General features: G+C 46.1%; 1 protein-coding gene across 1 annotated transcript; it reads right to left on the reverse strand.

Annotated features, from left to right (window-relative positions):
• Positions 1 to 9017: 9017 nt before the first annotated feature.
• On the reverse strand, positions 9018 to 16828 carry GCM1 (glial cells missing transcription factor 1). The gene is made up of 6 exons (XM_076335440.1): positions 16727 to 16828; positions 14646 to 14898; positions 13570 to 13682; positions 12445 to 12573; positions 9375 to 9632; positions 9018 to 9308 (listed from the first exon to the last, which is right to left on the reverse strand). Exons 1-6 carry the CDS (start codon positions 16826 to 16828, stop codon positions 9018 to 9020), a joined length of 1146 nt encoding a protein of 381 aa, XP_076191555.1.
• Positions 16829 to 18425: the final 1597 nt, after the last annotated feature.

The following is an 18425-nucleotide window of genomic DNA, read 5'->3' on the forward strand; positions in this document are numbered from 1 at the left end:
TCGCTGACCAGTTTCCAAATAAATTTGACAGAGGGACCAAAGATTCAATTATACCAAGTTCTGACGGGTTTGATGAAAGTAGGCGATGGGTGGAAAGAGACACTGCTAGTATCTCCGTGGAGAGAAAGCCTGCCATATGATGTCTGTTTTCAGGTTTTATATCATCACAAATTATAGTACTTCAATAGTTTTTTATACTGTTCCATTATTAGACCCCAAAGAATTCACGAGGGAGAGTGGCAGAGGAAGCCAAGCCCCAGCTTCACAATTTCTGCCATGTAAGACCATGGTTTTAATCAAGTAGGTAGAAGTTCTGAACGAGTTTTTTTAAGTAAAATTAACCTCCAAGAGTAAGTGTGGAAAAACGTAAATCCACTCTGCAATGACAGGAGGGAGGGAGGAGGCTGCCTGGAGTTTGGGACACCATATTCCCAGGATGAAGGAGTGATCAGGCTTGGAGGCGAGTAGCCATACACTGCCTGAGGGGGTGTGGGTGGCCAAGAGAGACCCACTGACAGTGTTAAAAGGATCTACTTAGGAAAACTTTAAGCTTCTTGCTGCATAATGAGGTTTTCTTCTCTTACTGGAATAGGGCTTCCGAGAGACCATTTAAAAATACTGAAGCACTCCCTTGGTGCCTGGGAGGGACTTTTTGAGAAAGCATTAGTTTTACAGGAAAGAGCAAATCACACGCTTTATCACGGGGTCGTGCAAGACCAGGGAACGCAGAAGGACAACCCAGCGGGGAGGCTGAGTGCTACCTGTTGACAGCAAGACGCCTCATCTCTGCTGTATGGAGAGTCTGCAGCCTCACCAAGCAGCCGAAGCCACTGCAGCCTGGCTGCTGCGTGCCGTGGAGCAGCACTCTCTCCCTTCTGCAGCCAGGAAGGCCACAGACACGTTTTTGAGCGGGCTTCTCATGCAAATCATGGTTATGGAGAATAGTTTCATCTAGCTGAAGGTAAACCTTTCTTCCTTACATTCGGCAGCAGTGCTGTATGTAAAGGAGTTAACAGTGAACATGGTAATTTAACAAAGTCAGGCAAATCTCCTCTGCTCCCAAAAGAAGGGGTCCTCAAAGCACTGGGAGAGAGCAGGGTTAAGCTGTACACAAGATAGTATCTTTGAGGGAGCATTTTCTGGAAGTTCACGAGAGGAGGCTGGTGCATGACAAGAGTTTTAGTATCATTGCAATGCTTGATGTTCAGCAAATGCTTCAGTTAAGTTAGAGCTTGTCAAGTCACACCAGAACCCCCTGTTAAATTAGCTGTACAACTATTATTAACTAATGAGCTATAAAGTAAAAATAAAACCAGAACATACCTCACTTCAACTGGAGGGAGAAACTTTCCTCTGCCCATTCCTAGTGGTGGGTTGTCCTGTTGGCCAAGAGGAGGAGAGGAGAGCAGGTTACCTGCAGCTCAATAGCCTGCTGGGTGATGCTCTTCAGGTGAGCTTTGTGTGTTTCACTGCACTGATCTACCACTCCCAGTAATTTCGGTGGCACGATGGTCTGTGCAGGTGATCCTGTGCTCTGCCACGAATCCCCCATCATCAGGGAGCAGCCATACCTACTGCGCTTGCTGAGGCTTTCCTCTGGGTCACTGCCTCCAAGCACCAAGCGCCCTGTGGCAAAGGGACCCCCGACCCACCCCCGGGCTGCACGAGTGGGAGAGGGAAAACGAGAAGCAATCCCCCGATGCAGACAGCACCCCCCTGCCTGGATGGGGCTGGTGCTTTCCCTAACCCATCTGTACGAAGAGGAACAGCTTTGAGTTTCCATTTCTCCAGGGGTGGCTCTTGGCATGTAAGTGGGGCCTCTGGGAAGTTCAGTCCTTCTTGGTGGGGTGATTTAGTGCATAAAAGTGTGGTAAGGTCAGGGCAGGATTACAGTCTGGCCTGAAGTTTTCTTCTTAGCACATACAAAGACCAATAAGGATCAATGACTCCAGTGGAGTAAACTGGCAAGACAACATCAATTTACTTTTTATTTTAACTCACTTCGGCCAGGGTCTGTTCGTTCATCCTATATTTCACCAACCCCAAGGCCGGACACTCATTCTTTTTTCTCCTGCCCTCCTCCTGCCCCCAGACTTTCCTCTGAGCGCAAGAGTTAGTGGGTCTTCAGTCACGCCATTTACACATGTACCACCTTGTGCTATCATTCCCGGCCTCTCAGACAGGGAATCTCATTCCTCTCTGCAGGGAATCAGGGAAGTCCAGAGGCAATGAATGTGAATCACCCCTTCTCCCCACTGAAATGTGTTGCTGCTTTTGCTGTCAGCTTGGAGGGCCCTGCCTCCAGGGATCCTGCTCTGCCCAGGGCCATTGCTGGCTGGGCTGAAGATCATGGTTTCCTCCTGTCTTTGCTGTGACTTGAACAGAGGAAATCTGGATATTTGGCAAACAGCTTTTCATGACACCCAACGTTTACAGTATCCACAGACATTACGTTGGTCACAGCTGTTCATGTGGCAGCCGTTACTCATTGCTGTAGGTTCCTAAGTCCAGTGTAAGGTTGGGATGCCACCAGCTCACCTTGCTGCCCGTAGGTGCCAGGGGAGAGGCTGCAGACATGGGGAAAGCAGCATGTCATTGCCCCTCCACTCCTCACCCGGCGTTTGGGGCAGGAGAAGGCCCCACCAGCTGGTTCCTGCCGTGTCCTGGCGGGGACATTCTGCTGGGGGCAAAGGGCTGAGGGACCTGATCGTGCCACAGACATTTGATCTCCTCTAGAAGCAAAAAGGAGCTGGATGCCCAGTTGCTGCATGGCTTTGGCCTTTGCTTAACAGTTTCCACCAGGCACAGAAAGCAACAAGCAAAGAAGACAGTCTCATGCTGTGGTTTGTATTATTTATGACTATCTGTCTTTAGAAGAGCAAATAGATTGGGCAACCCTTGGTAACAGAAGACTTAAACCACGCCACAACTGCCAAATGATGTGAAGTTTGAATCTTGATGTAACTGGTTTTGAGAAATGAAAAACACTCGTCTGAGATAAGCCCTCCAAAGCAGTTTTGCTTCCTCAGTTGCTAACTGGAAACAGAAGGAATGAGCTCAGAGTGAAAAGCTGGCCAAAGACCTTCCTGGCTTGCCCTGTCCTCTGAAGAGACTGTGCCTCAGGAACTGCTTGTCATACAAGCAATCTTGTGTTGCTCACAGAAATCAAATAATCCAACAAGGAGAGCAAAGGATGCTTGTGGCATTCAGATTGCTGCTGTTGCTGTCTGCAGAGCCACAAAGGCCGTGTCCTGCTGCCCCAGGGTGTTCCTAGTATGTCAGGCCTTTGGATGACTTTCCAGATGTGCCACACGGTACACAGCTAATTCAAGCAGAAGCATCTGGAGACTGCAACTGTCTGGTATGAGAACAGCTACGGCTGATCCTAAATGTTCCCAGAATCACAGAATAGCTGAGGTTTCAGTCCACCTCACTGTCTACTTAGCAAGCCCATACTTCATCAGCTTGTCTGTGAGGATATTATGGAAGACAGTGCTGAATGCCTGGCTAAAGTCAAAATAAAAAACATCCACTGCTTTCCCCTCATCCACTAAGCCACTCATCTCATTGTAAAAGGCTATCGGGTTGGCTAAGCACAATTTCCCCTTCATAAATCCATGCTGACTGCTCCCGATCACTTTTTAGTCTTTCATGTGTTTGCAAACAGTTTCCAGGAGGATTTTCTCCATCACCTTCACAGATTTCAAGGTGGGGCTGGCCAGCGTGTAGTTCCCCAGGTCTTCCTTCTTGTTCTCCTTGAAAGCAGGAGTGACATTGCTTTCTTCCAGTCTTCAGGAAACTTTCCCAATCACCATGACCTTTCAAAGATTATCAAGAGTGGCCTCACAATGACACCTGACAGCTCCCTCAGCACTCATGGGTGCATCCCATCAGGGTCCATGGACTTATGTATGTTGGGTTTGTTTAAGTGCTCCCTAACCCGGTTCTCCTGCATCAATGGTGAGTCCTCCTTGCTCCAGGAGGTGAGCAATGTTGGTGAAGTTTACCTCGTGACAGACAGAAACCCCATAGTGCCTGGGGACTGCAGCACCTCAGCAAGAAGGGGCACTGTATTGAATCAGGACCAGTTTGCATAGCTTGCACAAGAGCCAGGTCCAAACTGCTTAGGGTGTTCAGATGTGCGATGTTAATATCTTATTCACGCTCTGCTTTGATTACTGATTGCATCTATTTTTACTCTGACACCAGCAGACTTCCTTCATTTTTTCTTCTTAAATAACTGCGCCACCTTCCCATCCTCCTCTGCCTCCCCTGGGTCCCCACGCCAGTCGCTACCCTGCCATGTAAAGCCTGTTCCTGGCACAGACAGGCCATATCCCTGCTGAGATCCACCACAGGGACCACTTCTACATTTTGCTTGCAATAAAGTAAAACAGATTAGATGGTCCCATTCTAACTCCTTGACTGTAATTACTTAAAAAGCCCAAATGACTACACTGAGGGGAAGCGGAGCAAAATTTCCAGGAGTACCTGACACATGGATTAGTAAATCTCCCAAAGGCCACGTGGAAAGAAAAGCTTTATATGATTACTCGGAGTGTATCCCCTAAAGCTTCCTCAGTTGGAGTCCTTTCCACCACCAGCAGTTTGACACACTTGTTTCATTTAAAAATACAGAGAATGCATTTAGGACCATATTTTAGAAAATGGTCCATAACCTTGCAGTTCATATAAAACAGTTTATAGCCTCAGTCTGCCAATGGGCAGGGGCTTTGTGCAAGGGGTTGAAAATGAAAACATCTGGCTGTGCTCAGTCTGACCTGCAATTCTTTTCATATGCAAAGGTAGAGGCCCCGGGGAGAGGAAGGCCAGAAGAAACACAGGGTATGTGCCCACCGCTGGAGAGATGTGGGTCAAATCCCTGTTCTGCCTTCTCATCTCCCCATTGGTATGACTGATACAGAAGCATTTCCCTTTCTCACAATGACAATCTGAGGATAAATACACTAAAAAAATTGAGGTGTCCAGCTGCTGCCTTGTATTATTAAGATAGCTCCTTCTGATTATATGTCTAGATTTCATCTTTAAATGCTGCATAAGTAAAAAAAAAAACCCATAAAAGCTGTGTTTCTGTAAGATACAGTCTGGCTAATGTATCATTCTGAGCAACATTGCTGTGGTTCTCTGATGGCCTTATAAATAAAAATATTTGCTTCAGAGCAAGCATAGGGATTACTCCCAAAGAATTACGCCTTAAATATTGAGGCCGGTGCTTTCAGAGCTAAGATCTTGGGAAAGCAGCGAGTGTAGACCATCCATGCCTTGTAGGGATATTTGCATAAGCTTTGGCAGTAGCTACAGCCATCTGAAACACCGATAAGCCAGAACAAAACATTTTGCCTGTGTAATCATCCACATCCTGACCTCCTTGCATCTCTGCTGCCTTCCTAATATTTTACTGCAGCTGTGCCTTGCAGAAAACCATTTTCTGCAGCAGAGAATAAGGTTACAGAGTTACCTATGGGTGGATCCTCACATACCAATTGGTGTTTCTTTATGAAGCTACCCTGAATAACCTCAGTGTTCAGTATATTTTCTTAAAATTGCAGAGGATGATGCATCTAGTGCCATCTTTCACCTCTGATTCTTATCACTGCCCAATTGGGCACAATACCTTAAAGCTGGTTAAAAGAGGCTTAAAGCAGCGACATACATACATTTCTTTTCACGTATCCCAAATATGTTGCAAAAAGTCATTGTTGCGAAGGTTGGAGCTGGGATTGGTATCTTCATATTTTGAGCCAAACGGATATAAATTTGGCACTATATTGACCCACTGTGCTGATTGTACCAAAAGTGGAGGGAGCTGCTGCCAGCACAGAAGTCACTGCAAGAACATGGAAAGGTCAAACTGCCCCTGGCAGCTTGTAAGTCTGGAACGCCTTTCTGCGTTTAACCTTAGAAAAATCATGAAGTCTCAGTTTCCTCCTTTTTAAAAAGGAATAACCTGTCCTCCTCGATCCTGAAATGTGTTCCTCTCGGAAACATACTGGGTGCGATGAATGGGGGCTGGGGGTCCCCCCAAACTGCGGGACAGTCCTGGGTGCACAGGATTATAAGCATGGGAGCTGCGAGAAGGCACGGCCCTGCTATGGCAGGTAGCTGCTGAGTGGAGCTACACTCGCAGGAATAGGTTTCATTTTGGAAACCTTTTGGTTCAGACTTAAAGGCAAACCAACAAAAAGCTTCCTGCTTCTCAGGCAGGAAGACAGGTTTGGTAGTAATTGTCTTTTAGGGAGGTTTGGTAGTAATAGTCCTTTAGGAAGCCTGTGAAACTCAGTAACTAGATGCTACCCATCTTCAGAAGACTTGAAGAAATGGTTGATCTCCAGGAAAGAAAATCAGACATGAGGAAAAAAATGCTCAGTTGGGATTGGGACGATGAAGCTGTGGAACAGGTTATGGGATCAGTTATCGAATCCCCTTTGCTGAAAGTTTTTAAAAATGGAGGAAGGGGTTGGTGAGTGTAAAGGGAACTGATGGTACTTTGGTGCGGGATCAACATCTGAGGAGCCTCCCAGCCACATATCTGTATGGTACCATTGCTGAAAGGCGATGCTGGCAGTGGTGCAGCAGAGAGGTAAGGAATTCAGAGGAGAGGCGAGATGAGACAGAGCAGAATGGCAGCGGGCAGGGTCCATGCCCTGCACGGTCCCTCGCTGGTGCGACCGGTTTGGCAGTCGCAGAGGAATCTCAGCTATGGGACACACAGCCCTGGGGGACCTGTCTGTCCCTCGTCCTGCAGCTCACCTCCTGAAGCACAAGTGCTTACGGCTCCTATTGATTCCCCTTTTTCTGTCTTAGATGTGGAGGTTGTTATTACCCGTCATCAAAATTGCCTTCTCCAAGTTACTGATCCGAAGACTCATCATAAAACACACAAGGTTTGGTATTAGCGTGGGAGTAACTCACAGACTAAATAAAAGTTTGGTGAACTGACCTTCACATACAACAGCGGACTGTCATTTTGTGATCTACATTTAGATTTTTTCCACATAAAACAAATCACTGCACATCCCCTATTTCACAAATTGCAATAAACATTTTGAAACACTCTATAAATATAATTTGTTCTTGTCTTGTAAATGTCTCTGAACTCCACCCTTCGCAATGAGAGTGGTTTTCCTAGTAACTAATATATTCCAAAGTCTTTTTAAAAAAAAAGGGAATCTAAAAAGATGAAAACAAGCAAAAAAAAAAAAAAAAGATGAATGATAAGACTGAACTTGTTTGATGGACACAAGACACACCACAGTCTGAGGTACTGTGAAGTTTTTATTGCCACTTGTTTCATAATACTGTCCTCCCAGACTCATCCCAATAAAAGGTTTATTTTGCCTCGGACCACTGGGGCACAGCTTGCTCCGCAGGCAGGGCAGGGCAGCCCGTGGAGCCAAGGCTCTCTGCCTTCATGGTGGTTAAAGGAACCAGCCATGAAATGTGGCTCCAGCCAGCTCCCTCAGCCCTTCCTTGCAGAGGTGGCAGCGGGGACATGTGTCAGTGCCTTCCTCTGTGGGGTGAGGGCCAGTGGCCCCTGAAACCCGGTCCAGAGAGCAGTAGAGTCTAGTCGTGCAGGAAAGTCTTGCAGATGTGAATTACGGGAAAAGATAAAGGAATCTTTGCCAAAGGTCTCTGAGCTGGCCACTAAATTCATGCAAGAAAAATCATATTTGGCACCCTACTTTTTTCAAACAAATGTAGGGAACTGATAGCTCCTGCTGAAATATAGCTTGCAGTAGTGGTCAGAGAAGGGGGTGATGTATGGAAAGGATGCTGAAGGATTCATTACAGTCTGCAATGAAAGAAATTAAAAGTGGCTGGAAAAAGCAGCAAGGCACCTTGAATATATACATATATGAAACTGGGTTCAGCCGTGCAGAGAAGGACTTAGGGATACTGATGGATGAAAAAATTGGACGTCAGCTGGCAGTGTGCACTTGCAGCCCAGAAAGTCCATTGAATCCTGGGCTGCATCAAAAGAAGCGTGGCCAGCAGGTCAAGGGAGGTGATTCTCCCCCTCTACTCTGCTCTGGCGAGACCCCACCTGGAGTACTGCGTCCAGCTCTGGGGTTCCCAGCAGAAGAAAGGCATGGACCTGCTAGAGTGGGTCCAGAGGAGGGCCATGAAGATGATCGGGGGCTGGAACACCTCTCCTGTGAAGAAAGGCTGAGAGAGTTGGGGTTGTTCAGCCTGGAGAAGAGCAGGTTTTGGGGATACCTTATTGCAGCCTTTCAATATGTGAAGGGGGCTTATAAGAAAGACAGAGAAAGACCTTTTACCAAGGCCTGTAGTGATAGGACAAGGGGCAATGGTTTTACACTGAAAGAGAGTAGGTTTAAATTGGACTTAAATGAAGGAATTTTTTATGATGAGGGTGGTGAGACACTGGAATAGGTTGCCCAGAGAAGCTGTGGATGCCTCATCCCTGGAAGTGTTCAAGGTAAGGTTGGATGGGGCTTTGAGCAACCTATCTAGTGAAGGATGTCCCTGCCCACGGCAGGGGGGTTGGACTAGATGATTTTTGAAGGGCCTCTCCAAGCAACACCGTTCTGTGATGATTCTATACAATTCCTTCGCAGGGCTGGTGCAGTGGAGGGACTTAGATCACTGCCTGAAGAAGCTGGAAGAGTGCAGAAGGTCACACATGACAGTTGTGGTCCTTGAGGTCATCCATCTGCACCTTCCACAGTCCCACAGGCTTGAAAAAAATGAGTATAGAGAGGGATTGAAATGCTACCAAACCAGAATGGCAGTGAGGTATTCTGTAAGAAGAGCTGATACCTTTTATTAGATCAATAAAATAGTGGGGGAAAATATAACAGTTAAAAAAAAAAAAGAACAAAGACAAGTCTTCAGGTATGAAAGCCCCTCCTGAGGCCTGCAAGAGGAGCTAAAGAGGGAATTGGCGTGGTAGCACTTTCACATCCATGTTGCAAAAGGGATGGAAAATTAGGCCCATTGCCAGAGGAGGGGGGAGAGAGGACATTAAAACCCGGTCACCGTAACAGGTACAGGTTAAAAAACATGTCATCGTTGCAGTAGTTGAGACGTCGCCCTCCCTCACGCCCGTCTCCTTCGCTTCCCCTCAGAGGCGCCAAGAGCTGGCACTGGTGTTGTGCCCCGCTCGCCGTGGGGCAGCGGCCTCCCTGAGGCACAGGGTAGGGCGGCGGAGGGAGGCAGCTGCCGCTGTAGGCCAGCGGGGATTTCTCCTCACAGGATTCATCCCCCAAAGGGCCAGCGTTAGGCCTGAAGGGGTCATGGCCACCCTTTGTCACAGGCGGGGTGTGCTGGGTACCAGGGTCGGCGCAGTGCTGGGGGGAAGGGGCTGCGCAGGGCGGGTTGGCCGTGGGGACAGCAGGGCCGCTGCAAGGCCTCCCAGCACTGTGGGTCCTCCCGAGGGCCGGGCTCCTGCTCCAGGTCGGCGCCTCTCCGGAGCCCCTGTCCTCTCCAGCTGCCCTTGGGTATGGCGGCCGCCCAGAGCAGCTGCCCAGTGTCGGTTCCTGGGAGCTTTTGCTTAAATGTCCCCCGAAATTAGCAGGTAGCATGTAAGCGTCCGGCTTGGAAAGAAGCAAAGGCAAAGCCTCCCACGTTGGCATTGCACCTGTCAGAGACTTGGGAAAGTAAGGCATGGTTTAGTAAAACAAGGTGTAGTCTAGCAGCATGAAATAAAACCCATCCTGTATGAGACCCTCACGAATGCATTCAATTAATACAAGTAACGAAGCAGATGCCGTAGCAGAGCCTTGTAGGGTAGTGCCAGTGGGCTTTAGGGGCAAACGAAACAGGGCTCCTGGATCACGGGTCTGGGTTTGTTTCACCAGTTTTTGCTCAAAGCATGTTTTACACTGAAAGAATTGTTAGATCTTGCATTCACAGCCCTCGGGGTCCGCTGCCAGCATATACTGAAGAAGCACCTGAAAATGAAATTATGCTAATACATTTGACACCACAGAATTAATTTTTTTTCTATGGAGTTTGGAAAAGCTAAGTATTATTTTTTTAAACTGATTATTGTGAAGTGATCTTTTCACTACAATAATATTATGCTTCAGCTTTTCAAGACTCTACTTCTATTTCTAACTGATAAATTTTCCTATCTTTACATTTTTTTACCTCACAAACAGAAATTTCATTCAGGGAGGGAGCAGCACACAAGAATTACTCTTCTGGGTCTTTTGTTCTGGATATTTCACAACTTCTTTAATTGACCTAATTTTTGGATTATAATTTTGCAAACTTTAATTCCTTTCAGAACACTTATTCTGTGCTATCATTTCTGATGAGTACTTACAGGTCTCTCTTCTTTGTAATTCTGCTTTTGCATCCATTTAATTATAGTGATTTTGCTGACTGCCAGAGTAGCAAAGCTCCTTTCAGCTGTTCTCCACTCACCATGAAAAGAAATTCCAACAACCTGATGTAGGACCCAGCCCACCTTCAGCTAAAGACCCACTGACACCATGGAGAAAACATCCTATGTATCACTTGCTCTATTTTGGACTCACACATTTTTCTAAAGTTCGCCTCCCTGGTCTTATTGAGCACATTAAAATTGAATCTTTTGAGAAGACTTTTTGCAGATCCAGCAACACAGGTTCTGCATGTCAAATCAGACTCCTGAGTTAGTTGTACCACAGCCGGTCTTGGCAGAACACAAATATGATGGGTTATTCCCAAGAAAAACCTGCCGGAGAGCCATGAACTGGAAAGCCAGCTGAGGGTAAATGGTATCACTCCCATTGCACAGAGTCAGACCAGCTGAAGAGCAGGCTCTACAATTAGATATTTATGACATCTTTGGTCTGTTCCTACTCCCACACAATTCAAAGTGAAAACACCAGGAAGATGTTGTAGGAAGGGAAAGACGAAGACATGTCTAGACGGACCTTGACCTCAGTAAGACCAGTAGGCTCAGGTACAAAAAAAAAAGCCACGTGGCTCAGTAACATTTCCTAGGTGAGGACCATTTTAGTGTTCATGGGGACAGAATTAAACCAGTGATATAAAAATTGTAGTTTCTGTATTTGTTAGAGATTTACACAGTGGCTCAGCTGCTTTTTCTTATGCTTGTGTTCCCAGGCGCTTGTGTCAAGAGGCCACCAGCAGTCTGTCCTGTACTCTCTGACTGTCCCATCCCAAGTCAGTGTGTCTCCATGAGAGTCAATCCTGAGCTCTGGTTTTTAGTGTCCTCCTGAGTATTTCCAGTAGAAATAGCTGCAGCTCCTAAATTCATATTCCATTCGAATGGGTTTAACTTCCTCTGTTCACTCTTTTACTCTACTTCTTGGCCTCCTGGATCCCCCTGCTTCTCCATGGTGTCCATTTAAGAAGTCTGTCCCCACCCAGCCCAATTATCCCTTTTGTCTGTAGCTGAAGGGGCACTGATTACTATCCTGAACACCAGGCTGCGGACAATGCACCACCTCTAGCACATCAAAACACAAACTGCATGTGAAGACTGGTGGTGTACAGTTGCGTGTAACACAGCCTTTGCAAGGAAGGTCACTGGAGACAGCCTCACTGCTCTACCTGGTTCCTTCCATCAGGCACATGGCAATCCACAGGACCTCTGTAGATGCTTTCACAAGTGTTTCCACACCCAGCAGAGCTGATGTTTTAACGTCAGTGCTTCTGTAAGTCCTTCAAAGCACTTTTCTGCCTTCAAAGTCCTCCTGGAGACCCAGGGAGCAAGCGGGGCACACCACGCAGAGGTGATGCACCTTCCCCTTATCAACCCTGGCAAAACCCAGTGGGGACGAGCATAGGTGGAGGGTGCCTTAGCTTTTCTGCGGCACCTTCTTCATGTCAGTGGAGGACCTCGGGACACATGTCCATGTGGAGAAAACATGACCTTCCACTGTCTCTCCAAGGGTGGGGCAGTGCGTCCTGCACCTGAGGGTGCCCTCACAGCCCTCGAGGGTCTGCAGGTGGCCGAATCCCGCTCAGGGGCAGCTCAGGGGCACAGGTAGGTTCAAAGCCAGCTGTGTACAGTGAAGGGATCCAAACCTGATGCACCCTTGTCCAAAATCCTGCCAGGGAATGGTCCCTGGCACATGCTGTCCTCCTGATCCGTGCCAGGGCATTTTGTTTGTGAGCACGAGTTAGCACTGGCCAAATCCATCATGGCAGGGACCATGTGTATGGTGATGTGACAGCCTGCCCTCCAGCCCTGCTTTGTTTACCAGTATAGATGTAATCCCCTGCTGCCACCAGGCCCAAAGAGGCTCCAGACTGGGGGTGCTGGCAGTGGATGACAGTGCTGAGCAAAGCAGGATGCTCAGGACAGCCCTGCTCCTTCTTGGCCTGATCACAGGGAGGCAGAATGCGGAGATGTAAAGCCTGCTCCTGCCCAGATAGCCTCCACCGTGCCTTGAACCATGGATCACTGACCCCACAATTCCACTGATTGATAATAAGAGTTACCTCAATCTCCTGGATTCTTTTCAATCTTGGAGAAGATGGAGAAAAAGCTGTCTGTGCTTTTTGGATTGATCTTCTTGCTTCTGCTTCTGATTTTGTTTCTGGACGTGGATGGTCATGAGCTCCTTTGGACTTTAGAAAGGAATTATGATATGTTAAAGTTAGAAACAACCTTGTTATTAATCTTAAAGGAGCAGAATTTGTAGCACAGGCCAAAACCACACATATGGCCTGATTTAATACTTTGTATTTAATAAGACTTATTTAATGTGAGCTCAAGTAACAAACATATCTCAGATGAAGTGTGATAGGGTAGAAATTCTCTGAAATCAAAAACCAGTGCACCACGTTTATCTGCACAAAAGACTCCCCACACTAGAGCCCCAGTTGAAGCCACAAGGTCTTCTGCAGCCTGGCTACAGTGTCCCTGCAGTCATTTCCATTCTTCTCACACTTTAGACATGTTTATCAGAACATTAATTTCCATTACCTTCCACAGAGAATTAATTTTATTTAACCTGCACATAAGTGAAAGACTGGAAAACAGGAGACAGTTCAGTGGTTATGGTACTAAACTAGGACTACAGCTTCCAGAAATAGTGCCCATTATTTAAATGCTTGCATACACTATTTTCCAGATATGTTACATATAATGCACAGATGGCATTTTCCACAGACAGTCCCTTGGGTACAACCATTTCCTGTTCTAAGACAGCCTCATGCTTATGCATGGTGCCTTGGAGAAGAGGTTGAAATAACATGGCATTTCTAACTTTTTGAGGATTCGTTGGTTCTTAAGTACCTGAGGGAAAGTGCTTCAAAATCAACAGGTTTTCATGGCAGCCTAAATGAAAAATATAATATGCTGTAAAGCCATAGTAGCATAGGCTAATTTAGGTTGGAAGGGACCCTTGGGGGTCTAGCTCAACCTCCTGCTCAGGCAGGACTAACTTCAGCGTTAGATCAGGTTGCCTAGGACCTTGCCCACTCATTGTGAAAATTTTTCTCCTTACAGTCATTTGAGCTTGTCATATTCTATGACCCTTATTTGTTGGAACAAAAAATGTCCTTAATCAATCTTAAAAAGCAGTCTTTAATTTGCATAACGTAAGGTAATTTTATACCAACCTGAAAAAATATGAATTGGCCTTCATGCCTCCAGAAGTTGGTAACTGGGTAACCACCATGGCCTCGGCAGGAAAGGAGCCGCAGGGGTCCACTGCAGTTTGGACAGCATTTCCCTGGAGCAAAGATGGTGGGAAATATTTTCTATACAACACCGATCAGATGAATCCCATGTGATACAATGGTTCACTGGTGGTGGATTGCCACTTCTGGTTTGGGGCTCTGAAACTACACTGAGAAAAACTATGCAAAAAACTTTCAAATGCAAGCAAAAATCAATATAAGCAAACTGATCATTGCCTTTATTCTGTTCCATTATTAAATACAACTGGCAAAAAATATTTCTCTTATAGCTTTATTATCATTTTATCATTTATTATTATCGTCAGTTTTAGTCGTTTTTAACTTGGCAGTGTCTGGAATGTCATATGTGTTCTTGTCTGATTTTTCTAGAGGACATCATTCTGACCTCAGTGAGTGCTTGAGCAATACCTTTCTTTAGCCAAAATGTTCATAAGATCCAGAAATCAGTATGTGCTAGCTGTACTGAGCAATCAACAATTGTTTGGAATGGTCTCGTTAAAAATGTGCGTGCAGCTCACATTCTCTATTTGCATTGTCTTGCTCTGGTGACATGACTATGAGGCCTATTTTCCAGGCATCATGGTTTATGAGCAACTTCTTCCCTGCAAGACTTGCCTCCTGAGTTACTCTTGGGCCCATACAATAATGAAGCCAACACTCGGGTCAGCAGGAACAGCACAGCAGGAAGCTGCCTGCACTGTACAGCTTTCTCAGTAGCCTCACTCATGGGCCTGAGAAGGCTGGGAATCAAGCTCTAACCATCAGAAATAGAGATTAAAAATGAAATTAAAAAAAAGAAAACAAACAAGCAAACAACTCCTCTCCCCAACAGTAAGAAATGTAAAATGCATTGTTCCAAAATCAAGAGTTGCCTTTGAATATAAGGAATGCAGCGGGAAGGTTGGATAATCCAAAGGGTATCCTCTACTTGGATTTCTTTTATGTTGTGTTCACTTATGAACTGTGATGTAATGAACAGCCACGTTCATACTCACGCTGTTGTTTTTGCCTAGCTTTATCACATATGGCTGGTCTTAGGTAGATCTTCCTCCCATCCAAGGTTGAGCAGTCGTTGCCACAGACCACCACCCCAAGGCAGGACTTTTTTAAGATGCGAGAGTTGTGGTTGTTGGTGTTTCTCATTGCCCAGCTGCTGTGGTGCCTCTGAGCATTTTTATCCTCTGAGCTATAGATATGTTTTACGTAGGAATCTGGCCACTCTTGAAACCAGTCTATCTGTCTTATGTCCTGTGGAGACACCAAAGCAAGCCACATTTTAGGCTGGGGAAGAGAAGAGCTTGTGCAAGAGCCCAGCAGACCTGGTCCTCTGCTGGGTGTCCTCCAGCCTGGGTGACTCCAGCACCCCAGCAGGTGATGCTGGTTGGCAGGAGGGAGCAGTGGAGAAAAGGCAGAAAAAACACAGCTCCCTGTGGCTCCCCGCGAGCCCCAAAGCATCAGGAAAGCCTGGCAAGGAGGTTGTTCTCACTCACCCATGGGTCCAGCTCAGTGCGGGACCTCCCCGGGAGACAAAGGTGGGTGCCTGACGTAAAATAGCAGATACTTTCCTTGCAGGCAGCAGTCACCGCCTGACTAACTTCTGTTAGCTTTCATGGCAGAGATCCTGCTTTGCCTTTCAGGCTATTCACAGCAGCGTTACACTGAATCATTTGGCTTGATCTGGCTCAGCTTGCTGGAAAAAGGGCAAATACTGAATGAGACTGAGACTATGCCCACATTTGTAGGTTTTTAGTTCTGGACTTCAGTTCATTTTGGCCTAAGTGCCATGAAAGACTTCCACGGTGATTTTTCTGAAGTCCAAAACAAATAACATCTTGGTCAGGTGGTTTTTTTTTTTGCTGCTATGGACTAAGGAAAAAAAGTCCCAAAGACAACACTGTAAGGAACGATAAAAATAAAACTCAATCAAAGAAAAGGCAAAGGACCAACCACACATCACCTCAGCGGGTACAGTTAACACAGTAAAATGCAGTAAGCTGTAAAGCACCTAACATACCCACTGAGGGAAAAGGTCATTGTAGGGGTACAAAAACTCAGTAGGAATTTCTTTGAAATTGCTGATCCCAACTACCAAGGGCCATTACAGCAGCAAGAACATCAACTGAGAAGAGAAAAACTCCTGTGCTCCCCCAGGAGCCATCGGATAGGATAGGGAAGGGTGTGGAGGAAGCCTCCAGGCTGAAATGCAGGTGAAGGTGACCTTGGGGTGGAAGGCAGGGGAGGAGGCAGCCTAGGACATGGAGGCTTTGGGCAAACAGCAGTGACATAGTAGGGAAGAGCCTGGAATCAGGTAAGAAGACAGGGTTGGGAGATGAAAGAGCTGGACGGTGAAGGACCCCAGCAGGAGAAATCTGTCACAAATATGCTAAGGTGAGGGACAGGGAGATGACATTGGGGCGTAGGGTGCTGTGGGCTTTCAGTGGAGAGCATGGATGAGATTTTTAGATAAGAGGACTAGAAAAGGACTGAGGAAGGGAAAGATCACCCACCATTCTGCCTCTCAGCAAATCTCTGCCCACATGAAGCAAGCTTTTCCGAGGTGCTCGTGAAAGGAGTGTTGCCTCTGTGCAGAAAGCCAGCCCGCTTGCCTGGAGCCCGATCTGCAGCGAGGCTGAGCACCCAGAGTTGCAAGGCAGTCGTGGGTGCTGTGCTCACTTCTCATAAAGCACTATCCAGGGCAAAAAGCAAGTCCTGGACATCTCTAACTGAGCAGCCACAGCAGGAGATAATTTTTTCCCCTGCTTTCTCTGCACCTTATCCACCAGTGGACTAGAAAGGCAACGCATCTGCAGTATCACTATTTTTCGTCTATCAGCATTCAATATATGTTTAAGGAAACATATATAATATGTTTCAATAATATGTTTAAGAAAAATGCACGGAAACTTCAATATTTTGCTCGATATTTTCTAGCTTTTCAGCAAAACACTGTCCCATACCTCAAGGTGGCAAAGAGAATAAAGTCAATGAGGCATAGACGACTGAGACAGCATTTAAGATCAGCGAAGTGGAGAAGACTGGTCAGAACTGGATAAATTTCTAAGACACAGACACATACCTGGGGAAGTTTGATGTCATTGATATCCCAATTTGTCATTTCTCCATGTTGGGAAGCAGAGTCCTCCTGCTCCATAACAACATCATCTGCACCTTTCAGCATTTTTTAATTCCTTCCCAAAGTTAGCAAGAAAGTTTCTCCTGGCTGCTTTTGAAGTTGACTGGCTGTCAGCACTCTCAAGCAGTTTACAACCAGGAAGCTGTTTCCTGAAGCGAAATGATAGAGAGGCTGCTCATTAAAGATAAAAATCAGTGTTCTTCTGCCAGAAAAACTTGTTCCATTAAAAGTTTTGCAAGCCGGCAATGCAGTGGAAAATATAGCTTAGAGATAGCCTGTGATGTTACAGAGGCATCACTAACAGCAAGCAAATCATGCCTTTACCATCTGTTTTGTTTTGCTCGGTCTTCTCTCATACCAAGTTTATTGTCATGTAACTCTGCTCGCAGGCTCTTTGTACATCTGATCTGACTCTGGCTCGATTGTACAGCTCAGCGGCTGCTAAGGGCTCTTCAAGTTGCTGCTTACCCATTAGATATTTCACACGCTGCACATGATAAAGGTGAGCAACAAGAGGGGACGGCTACATCATTTCAGATGAAATGGTGCTCAGCCATTCCATGTATTGTTGGCATCTCTGAGACCTTACCAATTGCATGAGGGAAGTGTAGAAAGGGAGGTTGGGCTACCTGCATTTTCCTATCTCAACAGTAGACTCAAGTAAAAAAACCCACCAAGGTATGTTTGTTAAAACCAACAGTTTTTGCCCGAAATCTTGTAAAGCAGGCAGTTGCCCTACTCCAAATTTCAGTACCAGCCAAGCTTAATACCATATCCTCAGGGATCCCACGCATGAAAAACTTTTGGGATTTGTTTCCTTTGTCAAGGAGAGAAAAGGCGAATCAGAAAATGAACAGGCCAGTTTCCTCCTTCTGGAAACTGGGAAAGCTTCAATGGTTTCAGGAAGGTCACTGTAATTTATGCCAGTTAAGGATTTGTTAAAGACTACTGAGTAGTGGGAGAAGTAAAATCTACTTGATGCAATTCTATTTCATAGACTTTATTAAGCATAATTTATTTTATTGTTATTTCTGGCTCTGCATATTCATGGCCCTTGGAAAGTGACTTAGCCTTCATGTCCTTAGTTTACCGATTTATAAAATACCCGTGATCTTAATTTCTCATGTTATATTATCACCTCTAAAGCGAAAGTTTGCAGATATTTGCAGAGCACTTGAGGCATTTGGCTGTACAGTGCTCTGGCAGCATAGTCAGAGCCCCACTGCCCCACCTCGTGGCTCAGGCTGTGGCGGTGGGGGAGAAAGAAGGCTATGGCAGAGCATCCCCCATGGAAAAAGACCCCACAGAGCGGTGCCTGGAAGTCAGCACCAGTGCGCTCAGGAATTTGAACTGAGGCTGGTTCTTGGAGGGCAGCTAACCCATCACAGGTTCAAATGAGATGTTAGACCAGAGGAGAAGGGAACACCACTGCTCAGAAATACAAACGGCTGTAAGAAACATCAGGTCTTCATATATTTTCATATTGTGCTACAATGAAGATGGAGATAGTAAAGTCAGGACAAATAAAATATGAGCTGCATTGGAAAACCGAGTTGAATTTACTAAACAAATGACCCTTGACTATTGTGTGCTCTAAAACATGAAATGATTCATTATATAATTCAAGTTGATACTCTCATTG

This window comes from Aptenodytes patagonicus, chromosome 3, assembly GCF_965638725.1.
Source record: "Aptenodytes patagonicus chromosome 3, bAptPat1.pri.cur, whole genome shotgun sequence".
NCBI classification, from domain to species: Eukaryota; Metazoa; Chordata; class Aves; order Sphenisciformes; family Spheniscidae; genus Aptenodytes; species Aptenodytes patagonicus.

Bases quoted from the DNA above. Each gene is read 5' to 3' on its own strand.
- GCM1 (XM_076335440.1), bottom strand. From the start codon at position 16,828: ATGCTGAAAGGTGCAGATGATGTTGTTATGGAGCAGGAGGACTCTGCT. The intron at 14,899-16,726 runs GTATGTGTCTGT...GTGTCTCCACAG, and splicing joins ATGACATCAAACTTCCCCAG to GACATAAGACAGATAGACTG. The intron at 9,633-12,444 runs GTAACTCTTATT...TACTTTCCCAAG, and splicing joins AAAGAATCCAGGAGATTGAG to TCTCTGACAGGTGCAATGCC.